Source organism: Psammomys obesus, unplaced genomic scaffold (genome assembly GCF_907164565.1).
Source record: "Psammomys obesus unplaced genomic scaffold, mPsaObe1.curated_primary_1811, whole genome shotgun sequence".
Classification (NCBI taxonomy): Eukaryota; Metazoa; Chordata; class Mammalia; order Rodentia; family Muridae; genus Psammomys; species Psammomys obesus.
In genome coordinates, this window is record NW_026585797.1 from 32,941,845 (window position 1) to 32,956,833 (window position 14,989).

The window sequence follows — 14,989 nt, forward strand, 5'->3', positions numbered from 1 at the left end:
TTGGAATAGAAGTTAAGCCTAACTACCAAGTGTGGCTCATCTCTTTAAAGAACACATTAAAAAAAAAAAAATTTAGTATAAACCAAACCACTCAACAGATGACTCTGGGTAACATCTAGTATTACTCCTCCCCAAACTAAAGAAAGAAAAGAGAAGAAAAAAAAGACAAAACTCTAGAAACCATATTTAACCGTAGATTCTACTCAGCTCTAAGGGTGGGTGACTCTGATGGGAGGGCTGTGCATGCCAAGCCTTTTCGTTGTTTTCTAATAAAGACAGACTTGCCCTCTTGACCAAAGTGGCAAGAAATGTCTCCACTGAGACGCAAAGCATTAGACAAACTATGTCCAACCGCCCCAGATAAACACTTTTAACATTTTTCTTGATGTCCTATTTTCTTTCAAATTATCTGAAATCCACTGCAGAAATACTTGGTTACTGTTACAATCCCTCACTTTTCTCCATTAAATAGAGTGAATTTAACATGCTCCTGTGTAGCCTAAGGAACTAGCATTGTTAGGAGTACTTAGAAAATAACAGGCTCCTCTAACCAAACCCATACAAGATAAAAGTACTACATCAACCACCGTGGGCATACTCCTTGACAGACCTGACTCTTAACCATCTCCTACAGACTTGAGCTGACACCCATTGTCTTAGTTACGATTTTTATTGCTATGAAGAGGCAATGGGAGCTCCCATAAAGGAAAGCACTTAATTGGGTCCGGCTTACAGTTTCAGAGGTTTAGTCCATTATCGTCATGATGGTAAACATGAAAGCAGGCAGGCACACACGGTGCTGAAGGAGCTGAGAGTTCTACATCTGGACTGGGAGGCAGCAGAATTAAAAGTGACATTAGGCCTAGCTTGAGCATGGAAGACCTCAAAGCCTGCCCCGCAGTGGCACACTTCGACCAAGGCCACACCTACTCCAACAAGGTGACATCTCCTCTAACAGTGCCACTCACCATGGGCCAAGCATTCAAACACGTGAGTCTAAGGGGGCCATTCCTATTCAAACCACCATACCCATCTCCTACAGACTTGAGCTAACAATTCTGTTTCTTTACTTTCCTAAGCTCCGGTTTCTTGTCTTAACAGAACTAGTTCTAAAGAAAGGGAATGGTCAACAACAAAAAAGCTGAGATTACCTTTCATTTTTATTTTTTGCACTCCTTTATATCTAATGCTTAAATTAATTTCTACTCTCTAAATTGTTGTAAGATAAATTTAAAAAAATGAACACAAATTTTCAAAATTTGGATGAAGATTAAATACTCATTAAAATGAATGTGGACTGTCTTTTTTCCACATAGCTAATGGGATATTACCACTTATATCTAAAAAAAATAACCAAATACCAAGCAGAAAAACTCAAATTCTAGGTGTATAGTTCAAAAGAATCTCTTTATTAAGCCTGACATGGTACCACATTTTAAAATAAAAGTACAAAAGAGTCCTGAAAGGATTGCCATAAAAAATGTATCCAAGAGGACTTCCTCTTTGTTCCCTGAATTGTTTAAATTTTATTATTCTTTATGACATATGTTGTGCCTCAAGCAAATTCTTTTCACATTCTCCTTTTCCACAAATTTTATCACTTTTCAGATATTGATTGGAATCTTGAGCAATGGCTAACACCTGCCCTGGGTTCTCCTTCAAACCATCTCCTACAGTCACTTTTGGGAGTCAGATGCACTACTATTGTGCAATGAGGTCACTTTTGTTAAAGGCATTTCCTATTAAGAGTTAAAATGTGACCTTTGGTGAATCCTGGCTCTAGATGAATACTATGCATACAAAGGTGTCCTACAATGAGGTCTTAAGAAAGGGGATACTATGCTGCATAAGACATGGCAGCTCTTCTCTTCCAATTAAAGCACTTCTTAAGAAGATACACTACATTTGTTTTCAAATTAACATTCCTATGTTCACTGAAAATTTAACTTTTAGTTTCTGTGAAACCTGACAATCCCACCAAGACAAAGCTGAATGTCACTCTAGTATTAAATAAAAAGCAAAGTAAGACTGCAAATGTTTAACCAAGTAAAAATGAGAATGCATTCCGGGACTGCTATCTGGTCATACACTTCAGAATCCCCAAATGTACAGACTAAATGTAACATTCACATAATACTACAGTCCATGAAAAGAGTATATTCTTTTATTGATTTTTTTGGTTCATACATCTTTATTTCAACTTTCAATAATAAAATTCAATAAATTTGATTCCTTAATCATAAAAACTTGCTGTATACATTATTTACATGTCGCCAAAATCTACAGGCATAACAAACATCACAAGGACTTCACTGACTCTAAGCATGGGACCAACCTTCATACAGATGGGAGCAGCTAATTAACACACATTCATACATTCAAATGGGAAATTATCGATATGCACAGTGTTATTTGGCACTGTTCACTAATAATGGAATATTTTGTCAGAAACAGGCATTCTTAAGCCTTAGTCACAACATACCAGAATTTGCTATTCACATTATAATCAGCTTTTCAACTTCAAACAATTAACTATTCAGTTTCAAGGCTCAATCTACAATCAGACTCCAACATGAAGTTAATCCCTCTAACCTCTTTATATGCCACACACCATCTGTTGAGTAGCTTTGACTTGGTGTCTTTTCCATTGTGGAGTGTGTCAAGAAGAAACAATTTAAAGAGAAAACCTTTAATACACATGGACACGAAGTTCCTTGGGAGCACAAAGAGAGTTTTGATGACAGCCACCTCGGGATGATCCTGGTAGGAACTGAAGAATGCCCAGTGCTTTTCAGGTTGTGGAGACTGCATTGGCAGTTGATCTGATATGAGAAGATTCCTGAATGCCTAGATTTAAATTCAAAACCCTCAGCTTGCTTACGAAATTTTTCCTAAAGCCACAACAGTCTTGGGTCATATGCTATGGATTTGCTTTGCTGTTACACTTCAGAAGGAAGAAAGTATAAAAACTCAACTCTAGGATTTTGGCTCTGTTCCAAAGGGTAACTTGGCAAACTTCATTTTAACAAACCTTGAATCCTCTTATTTCAATTGGGCCCAGTAAATTTAATTTATTAAAGCTGTGCATAGTCTATAAAGGCCTATCATGTTTATAAAAGGCCTTAAACTGCCTTAAATTAGCCTGCCATGGTGAAATAAAACCAGAGGAACACAAATCCCACACAGCACAGGGAAACAGAAACAGAGAATTCACTAATAACCTTTAGATACATTGTAGCTTCACACAAAATTTTGGCAATAAATTAAGACTTTAAAATTTTGTACAAAAAAAAAAAAAAAATCAAAACTGAAGTGCAAAGTAATGTCACTGGACCAAAATTCATTTTAATCATTTTATTTCAAGTATAGTTTAAAAATCATAAATGGGGTTTGTAATCCAAAGCTGAAACATGTATTCTTCAGAGTCTGACAAGCAGTTCCAGACCATATTATTTTCCAAATCCATGTCCTTTGCTATTTTTTTCAGATTTCTGAGGCCTAGTATTTAAACCACTCTATTCTAAATGCACATAACTCTTGTATGTTTGTTGATAAAAGTTTTCTGAAAACTATCCATCAAATATAAAGAATGATTTCCATCCAAAGATTAGTAGTGTAGAAAAAAAAAAACAAAACATTAACCTGTCAAGAATTCAATTCTGTCAGAACCAGTGCTGTTCTCTGTAATACAAGAGAACACAGAAGATCAAGTTCAGTTATGCTCAGACAAGCCCCCATATCCCATTTAACCCTCATGCAGTTGTCACGAGACTAACTGGGAAGAGAAAATCCCAGTGCCACTTGAGAGGAGCAGGTTACTTCTGAGGAAAAGCTGCCTTGGTAACTTCTCACAAATGTTTATTTTAAACAAAAAGCTAATGGAAACATTTTTTAAAATGCTTTGGGTACTATATACCATACTATTCATCACACAAATAAGAAAATCAAAACTGTTCTTTCGGAAGTTTTGCATCTTTAAGATGACTGCTTATTTACCTTTTTGGTTTTTAACTGCCTAATTCAGAATTTAAAAGTTTTATATTCTATACTTCAGTATGATCTTTATAACCCAGAAGAGACACCAAACCAGTCCTCTCAAGTCATACTGTTTACTGTAATGAAGAAATGAAATGGACGGAAATCTGAGGATGTTCCCTTCGCTCTGCAAGTGAGCAAATATTCAACGAGTGAACATCCAGAGCCTCTGAATGCCGCTCACAATGAGAATACTTCCTCTCAGTAACTCAATATATTATTCTTAGAAATTAAAGTTTGGTCATTAAGAAAGACTAAACAAAAATTATCTCCCCCCAAAAAAACAACTAGAACAGCTGTACTCACTCCCTATACTCCCCACAAAAACAGGGAAGTAGCAGGAGCTGAAGCCTTTATGCCCGAAATCTCTCAGCTGCTAAGACACACACTGCTGCTACTTGCTTGAACTGTAGGTCTATATACTCCATTCTCCAATGTGCCCCCATTTATAAATTTATTTTCATACACACACACACACACACACACACACACACACACACACTCGCTCTCAAGTAAGACACTTTTTTGTGTTTGTTGATAAATTATGAGGAATATGAACTAGGTGTGTACAGGGTTTTATAGGTATTTTGTAAACATCAGAGTCACTTGGGTCCTTTTCTCCAAAAGCCTGGATTCATAATACGCAATCAGGGACCATTACTTTCCCAGACGCTGTTCACAAGCTGCATACTGCCGAAGAGCGGAGAAAAAGTCCTCATAACTGATGTTTAGATGAGAAGGCAAAGAGCTGGAAAGAAAAAACAAAACACAAGAAGGGGATTAGATGATACACTGTAATATGGAGAGGGGGTATCTTAGCCAAGAAAGAAAGCTAAGGGCAGAAAAAAGTAAATTATTTGCAGAATAGTTTAATCTTCTTATCAACCTCACTGAAAGATAGTTCAAGCAAACATAATCTGCCCTTCTCTATTCAAGAGAACAGTCAGTTACAGTGAGTTAGAGTCACAATGCATTAATGCAGAAACCTATGTTAAGGTTAAAAAATCTGTATTAACAATGTACTCAGATTCACTGTAAGAACTCGACATGGCCACAGTGAAGCCAGGACAGTTTGTGGGAGCCAGGCTTCGGCTCAGCTAGAGCTGCATGCACTCCCACACAGTGATGCAGTGAGCAACCAATCAATGAACTGTAACCACTGCCAACTGCTACGGGAACGCCCACACTGTGAAGACAAGCATGTGAAAGGCACAATGGACACACTACGAGAGGGCTCCAAGTACTTTATGTGAAATAATTTTCAAAAACTGACATAAAAAAAGCCCTCCACTCTGTACATCTTCATAATGAGGTTTACATACTCAAAAATGTAAGAGTCAAACACATGGTCAGATTTACATTCTGAGTTCCACATCACACACACAACCCCCCCCACACACACACACAAATATACCCTACTATAAAAACCCTCCTACCTGATCCCTGACCCTACAGTTCTCTTCCACTACAGCTCTTTACTATCCTTCCTCCAACTGCCAAGAATTTTTAAAGTGACCAACTTTCCTTCTAATCTCTTAACATCAAATGAAAATAATAATCTCTGTTGCCAACCTTGTATCTACTGTATCTATTCAAATGTTATTTGATAGCATTCTTCCTAAAATTTGCTTCCTGTCCCCCTTAAGCCTCTAGCATCCCCCATGTTCCACATTTTTAGCAACTGCCCTATTTACCAGTCTTCAGGAAGCACTGTGTGCCACTACCCTTGCTGTCTCAAATGTTACTGAATGCTTCCTGGCATGCTCACTTTAGAATTGAGATGCCTGACATCTCAGATTATCTGACATCATGATCTTAAGTCTTCTAAATGGCACACAAATACAAACAAAACTCAATAAAATATTGGACAAATGTATAGACACAGGTACAATGGACAACCTGTTATGTGCTAGGTATCTGTCACCTGTGCTATTTAAATCCTCAACTCTACATTAAAATGCTCATTTAAAAAGTAACAGTAGCCAGGTGTGGTGGTGCATGCCTTTAATTCTAGCACTTGAGAGGCAAAGGCAGGCAGATCTCTGTTGTGCAAGACCAGCCTGGTCTATACAGAAATGCCAGGCCTAAAAAATCCCTATCTTAATAATGATAATAATAATGATAGATTAGTCCAATTTTCCAAGCTGCACTACTGAGCTACACAGCGGAGACAAGACCTACCTCCTCTTAACAGTCTTCTCCCAGAACCACTTTCCAGATAACTTCCTGACACTGACCTGAGAAGTTCCTGGGAGGTCTTGGAAAACCTTGGTGACAATAGACACAGGCCTCTTGTAGCATAACCAGGCCTGAGAACTGGACTCGACCCAGCCTGTTTCCCCTTTCATCTTTGCGCAGTGAGTGAGGTGGCAGGACAGTCATCCACACTCTAACAGTGCTCTCAAGCCTCTTCACTTGATAGCTTTTTTCTTTTAGTGAACTTGCATTTCTTAAAGGGTACTTTGGAGAGATCCTTTATTTTGACAGGGTCAACCACTTCTAGGACACTGGTAATTCTTTCATTTTTTAACCTTATCCAGTCACCAATTCCCTGCATATGTGTGTCCTACTAAGCAGTCCATTAAAAAGTCTACAGCCTTGAAATCATCTGCATCTCCCCTTTCTAAGTGAGGATTCCCTTTACTTTGAGATTTCCTTTCAAAATAATTCTTCCATTCAGCTTAATACCTTGGGAGTCATTGCACTTCCTCTCTGAAGCTTTACCACAATTAGTAAAATGCTAGGGTGCGTAGTCACACTCGGTAAATAATTCTCAGAGCACAAATGATTTCTAGTACTTTTCCACTCATAATGTAGAAGTGGAATATATTTAAAGCTGTTAAGTCTCTTTTATTCTAGCCAGACATGGTGGCACACATCTTTACTCCCAGCACTCAAGGAACAGATAGGTAGATCTGAATTTGAGGACAGCCTGGTCTACAGAGCAAGATTTCAGGACAGTCAAAGCTAAACAGAAAAACCCTGTCTGGGGGAGGAGGGAGTCCTTCTTTTATTCTAAACCAGGGTCAAAAATAACACTCTTTGTTTGCTTACCTGTTTTGTTTGTTAGACAAGGTTTCAGGCTTGTCCAGAGGCTGGCCTCAACCTTCTCCCCACCTCCCCCCCACCAACTTCCCAGGTACAGAAAACTAATAGGCATGCCCAACTTAACAGTTTATTTTTATAAATAAAAGCCATACTTGTTCATGAGATGTCTGTGATTTAGCTGTATCTGCTGAGTCAGGCAAATTTAATGGTTAAATAGAAAGATACTATATGACCTGAAAAATCTAATATACTTATTTTCTAGCTATTTAGAAGTGTGCAAACCCTATTCTATATAAGTAATTTTGTTCCCTTCATTGTCCCAAAATCATAGGTACGACTGCTTCAATTGTCTCTTTAATTTATGTTTTCCTTAGTCCAACTCTTAGGCATAATAGCCAAACAAACTTTCCAAAATTACCTTTCCAGTACTACCTACGGGTTCCAGCTGTTTCCACTCCCAGCCTACTCATTTTGTTATTAAAACCATTAGACTCTAAAGCCCTAGGCCTCGTTTCATTCACATCTCTAAACACCATTATTTCTTTTGCTTCTCTTTCTACTGTCACTGTGATACAAAATTTTTATCAGTATCATGCCTGGGTATATGCCTACCTTTTCTGTTCAGCGACAACTCTAGCACTCAGATATTGCTCATTAATGATCCCCTAATATAATTACTGTCAATACCAAACATCTGCACAATCACATACTTTACTGTCTAATTCATCTACAACCCTTTATTTTGCCACTCATGCTTAAGCACCTGAAATAAAAGATGAGGTATTTCCATTAGATCTAGTACAATCCTAGGATCAATGCTAAGAACAGAACCAACATACTTTCAGTTACTTACATAATCTCAGTCAATCTGATTTGCCAGGGAAGAAAGCCTAATGTGCTGTCCACAGGACCAAACTTCAACACTAAATCAGGATCAGGGAAACCATGTGAACCTTTAGAATAAAGACATACATGAAATTAACATGTACCATTTACACACAAACATGACAAGGGCTTCTGGGGCTCCCTGCCTATTGCCCTCAGAGTCCTCATCTCCCAAGACCCACCCCCCCTCCAAACAAATATGAGAACTAGGTTCACTCCAAATATGCAAATTCCCAAAAGTCCATCCAACTGTGCTGATTATCATCTAAAATAATGTCATTCTTCCTCTCCCAACCCTCTTTTGTCTTAACATCTTGGAAAGGACACTGCTTTGGGGACATAAGTGCTTATACTGGCCCCAGAACTGAGAAACTACAGAAAATAAAACGCTCATAAAGAATTAGCCATCTTGGGGCTGGAGAGGTAGGTCACTGCTTAAGAGCCCACAGTGTTCCTCTAGAAGACCAAAGTTCAGTTCCCAGCACCCATATCAGGCAGCTCACAACTGCTGCTCTCAGGAGTTTGACAGCTTCTTCCAGATTCCCAGAGTACCTACATTCTTGTGTTTAAAAAAACTTTAATAAAAAATAAATCTTAAAAAAACAAAACAAAACACCAAAGACCACTCAGGAGGCAGAAATAGGCAGATCTCTGACTTTGAGGGCAACCTAATCTATACAGTGGCACCTTATCTCAAAAAACAAAACACAACACCAACAAAAAGAAAAGAAAGAGGAAAGGTATCTATCTACCTCCTTTCATTCAATGCCCGTATCTTTGCTAGGGAACCTGAAAAACCAATTCCTACCCACCCATATAAATGTCTTCAATGTTCCCTAGAGCCTCCAACAGTGTTCAGAGAAACAAGAGGTGGACCCTGGCCTCAATAGTACATGAACATTTTCTACCTGTATTATGAATTCACTTCCATGAGACCTGGCTGGAGGAGGGGCAGATATGGATGTTTCATCTGTGAAAATAAAGTCTACACAGTAGTTGGTACAACAGTTATGACCCTATAATCCAAGAGACCCATGTTCTAACAGTTGCTGTGTACTCAGTTCTGTCACACTCCTCTGGTTCAAAAATCTCTCCAAGGATCAGTCCTTCTGTGACAAGTAAGAGATCAGAGCTGGTAACGGGGCAGGATTAGCCCAACACCAAAACAAGAGGAGATGGGGAAGACTGGATTATATAAGTTCACCCAGTAGTAATACCCATCATTTCTCTGACAAAGTCCCTTTAAAGTTCATGCTATTAAAGAAATGTTCAATGTCCTTAGTCATAAGGGAAATGCAAACCCTGAGATTTCACCTTACACCCATCAGAATGGCTAAGATCAAAAACTCAAGTGCCAACACATGCTGGAGAGGTTGTGGAGAAAGGGGAACCCTCCTCCACTGCTGGTGGGAATGTAAACTGGTTCAACCACTCTGGAAATCAATCTGGCGCTTTCTCAGACAACTAGGAATAGCGCTTTCTCAAGATCCAGCTATACCACTCCTAGGCATATATCCAAAAGAGGCTCAAGTACACAATAAGGACATTTGCTCAACCATGTTTGTAGCAACTTTATTTGTAATAGCCAGAAGCTGGAAACAGCCCAGATCCCCTCAACTGATGAATGGATGCAGAAATTGTGGTACATCTACACATTGGAGTGTTACTCAGCAATGAAAAATAAGGAAATTATGAAATTTGCAGGTAAATGGTAGGACCTGGAAAGGATCATCCTGAGTGAGCTGTCCCAGAAGCAGAAAGATACACATGGTATATACTCACTCATATAGACATATAATATAGGATAAACCTACTAAAATCTGTACAACTAAAGAAACTAATCAAGAGGGAGGACTCTTGCTAAAATGCTCAATCCCTATCCAGAAAGGCAAAGAGGATGAACATCAGAAGGAGAAAAGAGGGAACAAATCAGGAGCCTGACACAGAGGACCTCTAAAAGGCTCTGCCTGCAGACTATCAAAGCAGATGCTGAGACTTATGGCTAACCTTTGGGCAGAGTGCAGGGAACCTTATGAAAGAAGGGGGAAACAGCAAGATCTGCAGAGGATAGGAACTCCACAAGGAGAGCAACAGAACCAAAAAATGTGAGCACAGGGGTCTTTCCTGAGACTGATACTCCAACCAAGGACCATGCATGGAAAGAACCTAAGACACCTGCACAGATGTAGCCCATGGCAGTTCAGTGTCCAAGTGGGTTCCACAGTAAGAGGAACAGAGTCTGTCTCTGACATGAACTGACTCACCTGCTCTTTACTTACCTACCCCTGAGGGGGGAGCAGCATTACCAGACCACAGAAGAAGACAACACAGCCACTCCTGATGAAACCTAATAGACTAGGATCAGAAGGAAGGAAAAGAAGACCTCCCCCCTATCAATGGACTTGGGGAGGGGCATGTGTGAAGAGGGTGGAGGAAGGGAGGGATTGGGACAGGAGGAGTGAGGGAACCACAGGGGGGATACAAAGTGAATAAAGTGTAATTAATAAAGAATTAAAAAAATAAAGGCAAAAAAACCAAAAAAAGTTCATGCTAGACACAAATGAAACACTGAAACCAAACTCACTGCTACCTACAAAGCAATTCTCTTCTGAGAGAGGGAAGAGAGAGGTGCCTGATAAATGTGGAGCTAACAGATCTTCTTCATTAAAAAAAAAAAAAAAGTCTTAAAATAACTCAACAAAACCAGTCTTTCAAGAGCAGTGGATACTGTCCAAAGGCAGGCAATTACCATTTAAAACTACAATTGTTAAAGCAGATAAGAGTTTCAACTAAGAACTTGTTTTCTTGTTTGGGACTGTTCCAAACCCATGCACCTCTAACCCCAATTAACTGCAGAAAGAGTGCCTGGAGGGGATTTGCTTCTCACTGCCCTGATGTGGACAGAAATGACAGCTGGAAGGTACCTGCAGCAGAGAACAATCAATGTCCATCGTTTTGCTAGCTACAAGTGTGAAACTTAAGGGGATTGATGAATAGGACCACTCACAGTTCTACTGGTTTGAGGGTACAGGCTCAATGTCCAGACACTAACAAAAGATCCTGGAAATAGGGCTCACATAAAATCCTTCAGCCATGACTATGTGGCAAAATCCCCACATGGAGGGAAGGACAAAAGGGAAGCATGGGAAGAAAGCCCAGTGTAAAGACAGGGCCAGGACAACTTGAGAAACAGTTATCAATTTACAGGGCAACTTTCAGGTGCCATGCACAGATCCCTAGAGTCTTAGAATCTTAAGCTGTCTATGCATAGCCAGTGTGCAAGTCCTTGGATGACTACTAAACCTAAACAGGTAGACAAGTGAAAATATACAAAATGAATGCACTGAGAACCCGCCTCATCAAAACACACCACATTCAGAAAGACAAACACCACGCTTCCTCTCGGTATAACCTAGATTGAAAACTGTGTGTTCACCTCAGCTTTGTCTGAGCTTGTCTCTGCCACCACACCTGGCTTATTTGTGCATATTTTGTCTTTAGGTTGTTTATTTTGATTTTCTTTCTTTTTTTTTTTTTTTTGTATGGTTTTATTGGTTTTTTGTTTTGTTCTGTTTTTGCTGTGAATTCTTTGTTTTGTTTTTGTCTGTTTGTTTTTAAAGGGAGAGAACGAACATAAAGTTCAGTGGGGAGGATCTGGGAGGAATTGGAAGGGGGGAAAAACATGATCAAAATGTATTATATGAAGAAAACAACTTGATTAAGAAAACAAAAAGCTCACTTACTCTCTCTTTCACATACACACACACACACACACACACACACACACACACACACACAAACACAAAAGTTTTACCACTGGAGTAGGTAAAAGAAACTACTCTGAATGGTAAGTACAACTTCTCTGTGGTTTCACAAATGTTTAATGCGGAATTTAAAATCTGCAAGTCCTAGTCTGTGCTGGCTGAACCTCTTACTATACTAGCTTTGTAATTTTGTCTGTCTCCTTTTCCCATCTCATTAGCAGAGAGAATTATAACAAATAATACTGGTAGTACGAGCAATATAATCCAGAGGTCCAAGTGAAGGGTAACTCAGGAAGGCAATGTGTAGAAATACTTATGATAAGGCAGTATGTATAGGCATATCTTTATTATTACGATCACTTAAATGATAATTTCAGAATTATTCTATAGTTTCTTTCTGTCAACAAGAGTAAGAGTCACTTTTTCCCCTAAACTGTGCAGTTTGTATTTTTGTTCTTGTATCTCAAGGAGGAGAGGCAGCGGAGTGCAGCCATGTGTGTAACAGCATGTAGGCATGCAGAGGACGAACTTGAGTGTAGTCCTCACTTCCCACCTTGAAACAGGTGCCCTCTTGCTCACTTCTCCTGACATCAGCCTAGTTGGATGAGCTTCTAGTGATGCTACGGTCTCCCTCTTTTATCTCCCAGTGGGATGTGCTGGCATTATAGATGCTTCCAATAGTTTTCATGGGCCCTGGAGCTCTCAACTCGGTTTATCAGGCTTACATAGCAAATACTTTAACTCCTGAGCCACCTCCCCAGGCCCCTGTTCTTAAATCTTCTCAGTCTGATTCCGTACTATAGCTTGAAACATTTTGTATTTTTTTTATACAGAAGACAGAAATTACATTAGAGGAATTTCATGATGTTGACATACTGGTAATATATACCACAGTCTCCAGGCTGTTAACTTGCAGGTCTCAAAGTTTGTTCACACAAGTTTCTTAGCACTCTAAATATTATTAAAAGTTCCAATGAGTTTCTACTAATATGAGTTATATCTATTAATCTTATCAAAGTTTAGATGAAATGGCAATATTCAACTTATTTATTGAAAGTAAAAATATTCCTCTTACTATCTTAATAAAATAATAGTTTAATAAAATAACTATATTTTACAAACTATATTTTACAAAAAAAAAAGCACGTCCATGTTTTCAAACTAAAATTAGGGCAAAAAGTTCCTAACAGAACTTCAGGGAGAAACAGCAAACCAAAGACTTTCATAAGCAGGATGGGGTGAGGTAGGGGATGTATATATATATTTATGTATGTGCACTTACATGTAATGCTGTATTTTAGCAAAATATGACACATGCAATGGTTTGTCTGCTGAGCAAATAGAATGAACACAAAAGGAAAGATGAATAAGCTATATTTGGAGGGAGACTGCCTCACAATAAAGTTGTTTAAGCTAAACAAAAAGCCCAAACTAAAAAAGGAGAAAGAAGTGAAAGAGGGACGAAAAAGAGTGACCCACACACTAAAACCCACTTCCAAGAATAATGCTTTTTTAAAAAATTCTCAAAACCCTTTCCTTAAGCCATCAAGATGGCTCAGGTTCGGGGAGGTGTTCCACCAATCATTCTTACCACTGCCCATGTGCCAATTCACACACCCAAAATAAAATAAAAAAGACTTTTCTTTAGAACTGTAAGTGGTTCAGCAATAAAAGCCTCCCTTTCTCCCCACCCCAAGATGGTGTCTCACTATGTAGTACTGGTTAGCTAGCCTGGACCCCAAAGATCCGCCTGCCTCTGCCTCCTGAATGCTGGGATTAAAGGTATGAACCACCAGGGCAGGCAAAACCCAGATTTACTTTCATCTGTGTCTTGGGGAAACATTTCTTACTTACTAAGTAAGCCATCTAGTAGATCTACATCCAGATCTGTGGGTTTCCTTTGCTGCTGGGCTACTAACTGGCAGAAGTCCTGGGCAGCTCTCACAATATCCGCTTTTCCGTCTTCTGGGGACAGCACCTTCACTGCCGAAGGGCAATTTAAAACTAGAGAGGAAAAAAAAAACAGACACTATAATAGGTAAAGCACACTCTTCCATATTTATTTCAAAATCAGTTTAATGAAATAAGCTCAAACCAAAGATACAATTGTGATAACTAGAAACCACTCAAGCCCTTCAGTGTCAGTATCCAAACACACCTGCTAGTCACCTCTGAACGGAGCCATGCACTCCAGGTCTAATAGATAGATAGATAGATAGATAGATAGATAGATAGATAGATAGATAGATAGACAGACAGACAGACAGAAAGATTGATAGATCAGGCCTATTTTTATGTAGCACTGTTTCCAAATCCTAAAAGTAACTCTGTCCAGTGAATAAACCATCTACAAGAGGCTGCCTACAACTTCTGCTTATCTAAAAATGCCATCTACACCCATAGTCAATTTAGTTATAACATAAAAGAGAACTATAGACTAAAGAACTGTCTTTCAGTGATTTTTGTGCGCCCTGCCCATATGCGCATCTGACTCTGGAAGCTGCTTTAGAACTGTTAGAACCGTAGATAACTGATAGCAATACAAAAGTATTACTTATAAACCTTCTTTCATATTACCCTGTACAAAAAGCAGTTTTCCATGATTCATAAACTCACTATTTTAAATGTATCTGTTCCTGGGCATCGCTATTCACAGGACGATAAAATCTGCCTGGTTAAATACATTCTTTAATGTGGATTCGTTTTTTTTAATGTCAATTGTTATTTTATCATTTTCTGAAAATTATCTTCTACCAAGATAATTTATTGATAATAAAGAACAACAGAGCAAGACTAAAGAATGTGACAAAATCTGACCTGAAACCTGTCCTGTGTCCAAATGCCCATACACACTTACCTTGATCGTCTTTGTCGTTACTATTTGCAAACTCTGGTGAACATTTGGAACAATCTAGGCCCAAAAGTTCCTGTTGTTGTTTTAAAATTTCATCCATCAATCTGGAATTATTTCTCTTGAAAATACCTTAAAAAGAAAATTATGAGCAAATAAATCACGACCAGGTGAGGTGACGCTCTTCAATGACTGACAGATTTCTGCTGTGGATGCAACAACAGACCAGAAATATATTTCAAGTTAAGCAGTAATGACTAGTCTCAAACTAGGATAAAAAAGGAAAGCATGACATCAGCACTGGTTAATACAAGTCTGGTTTTTGGCTCAGTCAGAAAAAGAGCAAGGGCTAGCTGCTTGGAAGGATCTTGAATATGTGAACAGGACAAAGACCTGGGAAGGTTTT

The 14,989-nt window shown here is 38.8% G+C and overlaps 1 protein-coding gene across 2 annotated transcripts in view; it reads right to left on the bottom strand.

Moving 5' to 3' along the window:
- Positions 1 to 2,150: 2,150 nt before the first annotated feature.
- Positions 2,151 to 14,989, bottom strand: part of Nus1 (NUS1 dehydrodolichyl diphosphate synthase subunit) — a 30,133-nt gene continuing 17,294 nt past the window's right edge. Inside the window, exons 2-5 of one of the 2 annotated variants that reach the window (XM_055599400.1) lie at positions 14,590 to 14,715; positions 13,587 to 13,736; positions 7,937 to 8,036; positions 2,151 to 4,783 (exon numbers count right to left, since the gene is read on the bottom strand). In XM_055599400.1, coding sequence (XP_055455375.1) covers positions 4,693 to 4,783; positions 7,937 to 8,036; positions 13,587 to 13,736; positions 14,590 to 14,715 — 467 coding nt within the window. In that variant the 3' untranslated portion in view covers positions 2,151 to 4,692. Of the gene's footprint in view, positions 4,784 to 7,936; positions 8,037 to 8,876; positions 8,939 to 13,586; positions 13,737 to 14,589; positions 14,716 to 14,989 lie in introns of those variants that run through there. The other variant, XM_055599401.1, reaches the window with a different exon arrangement.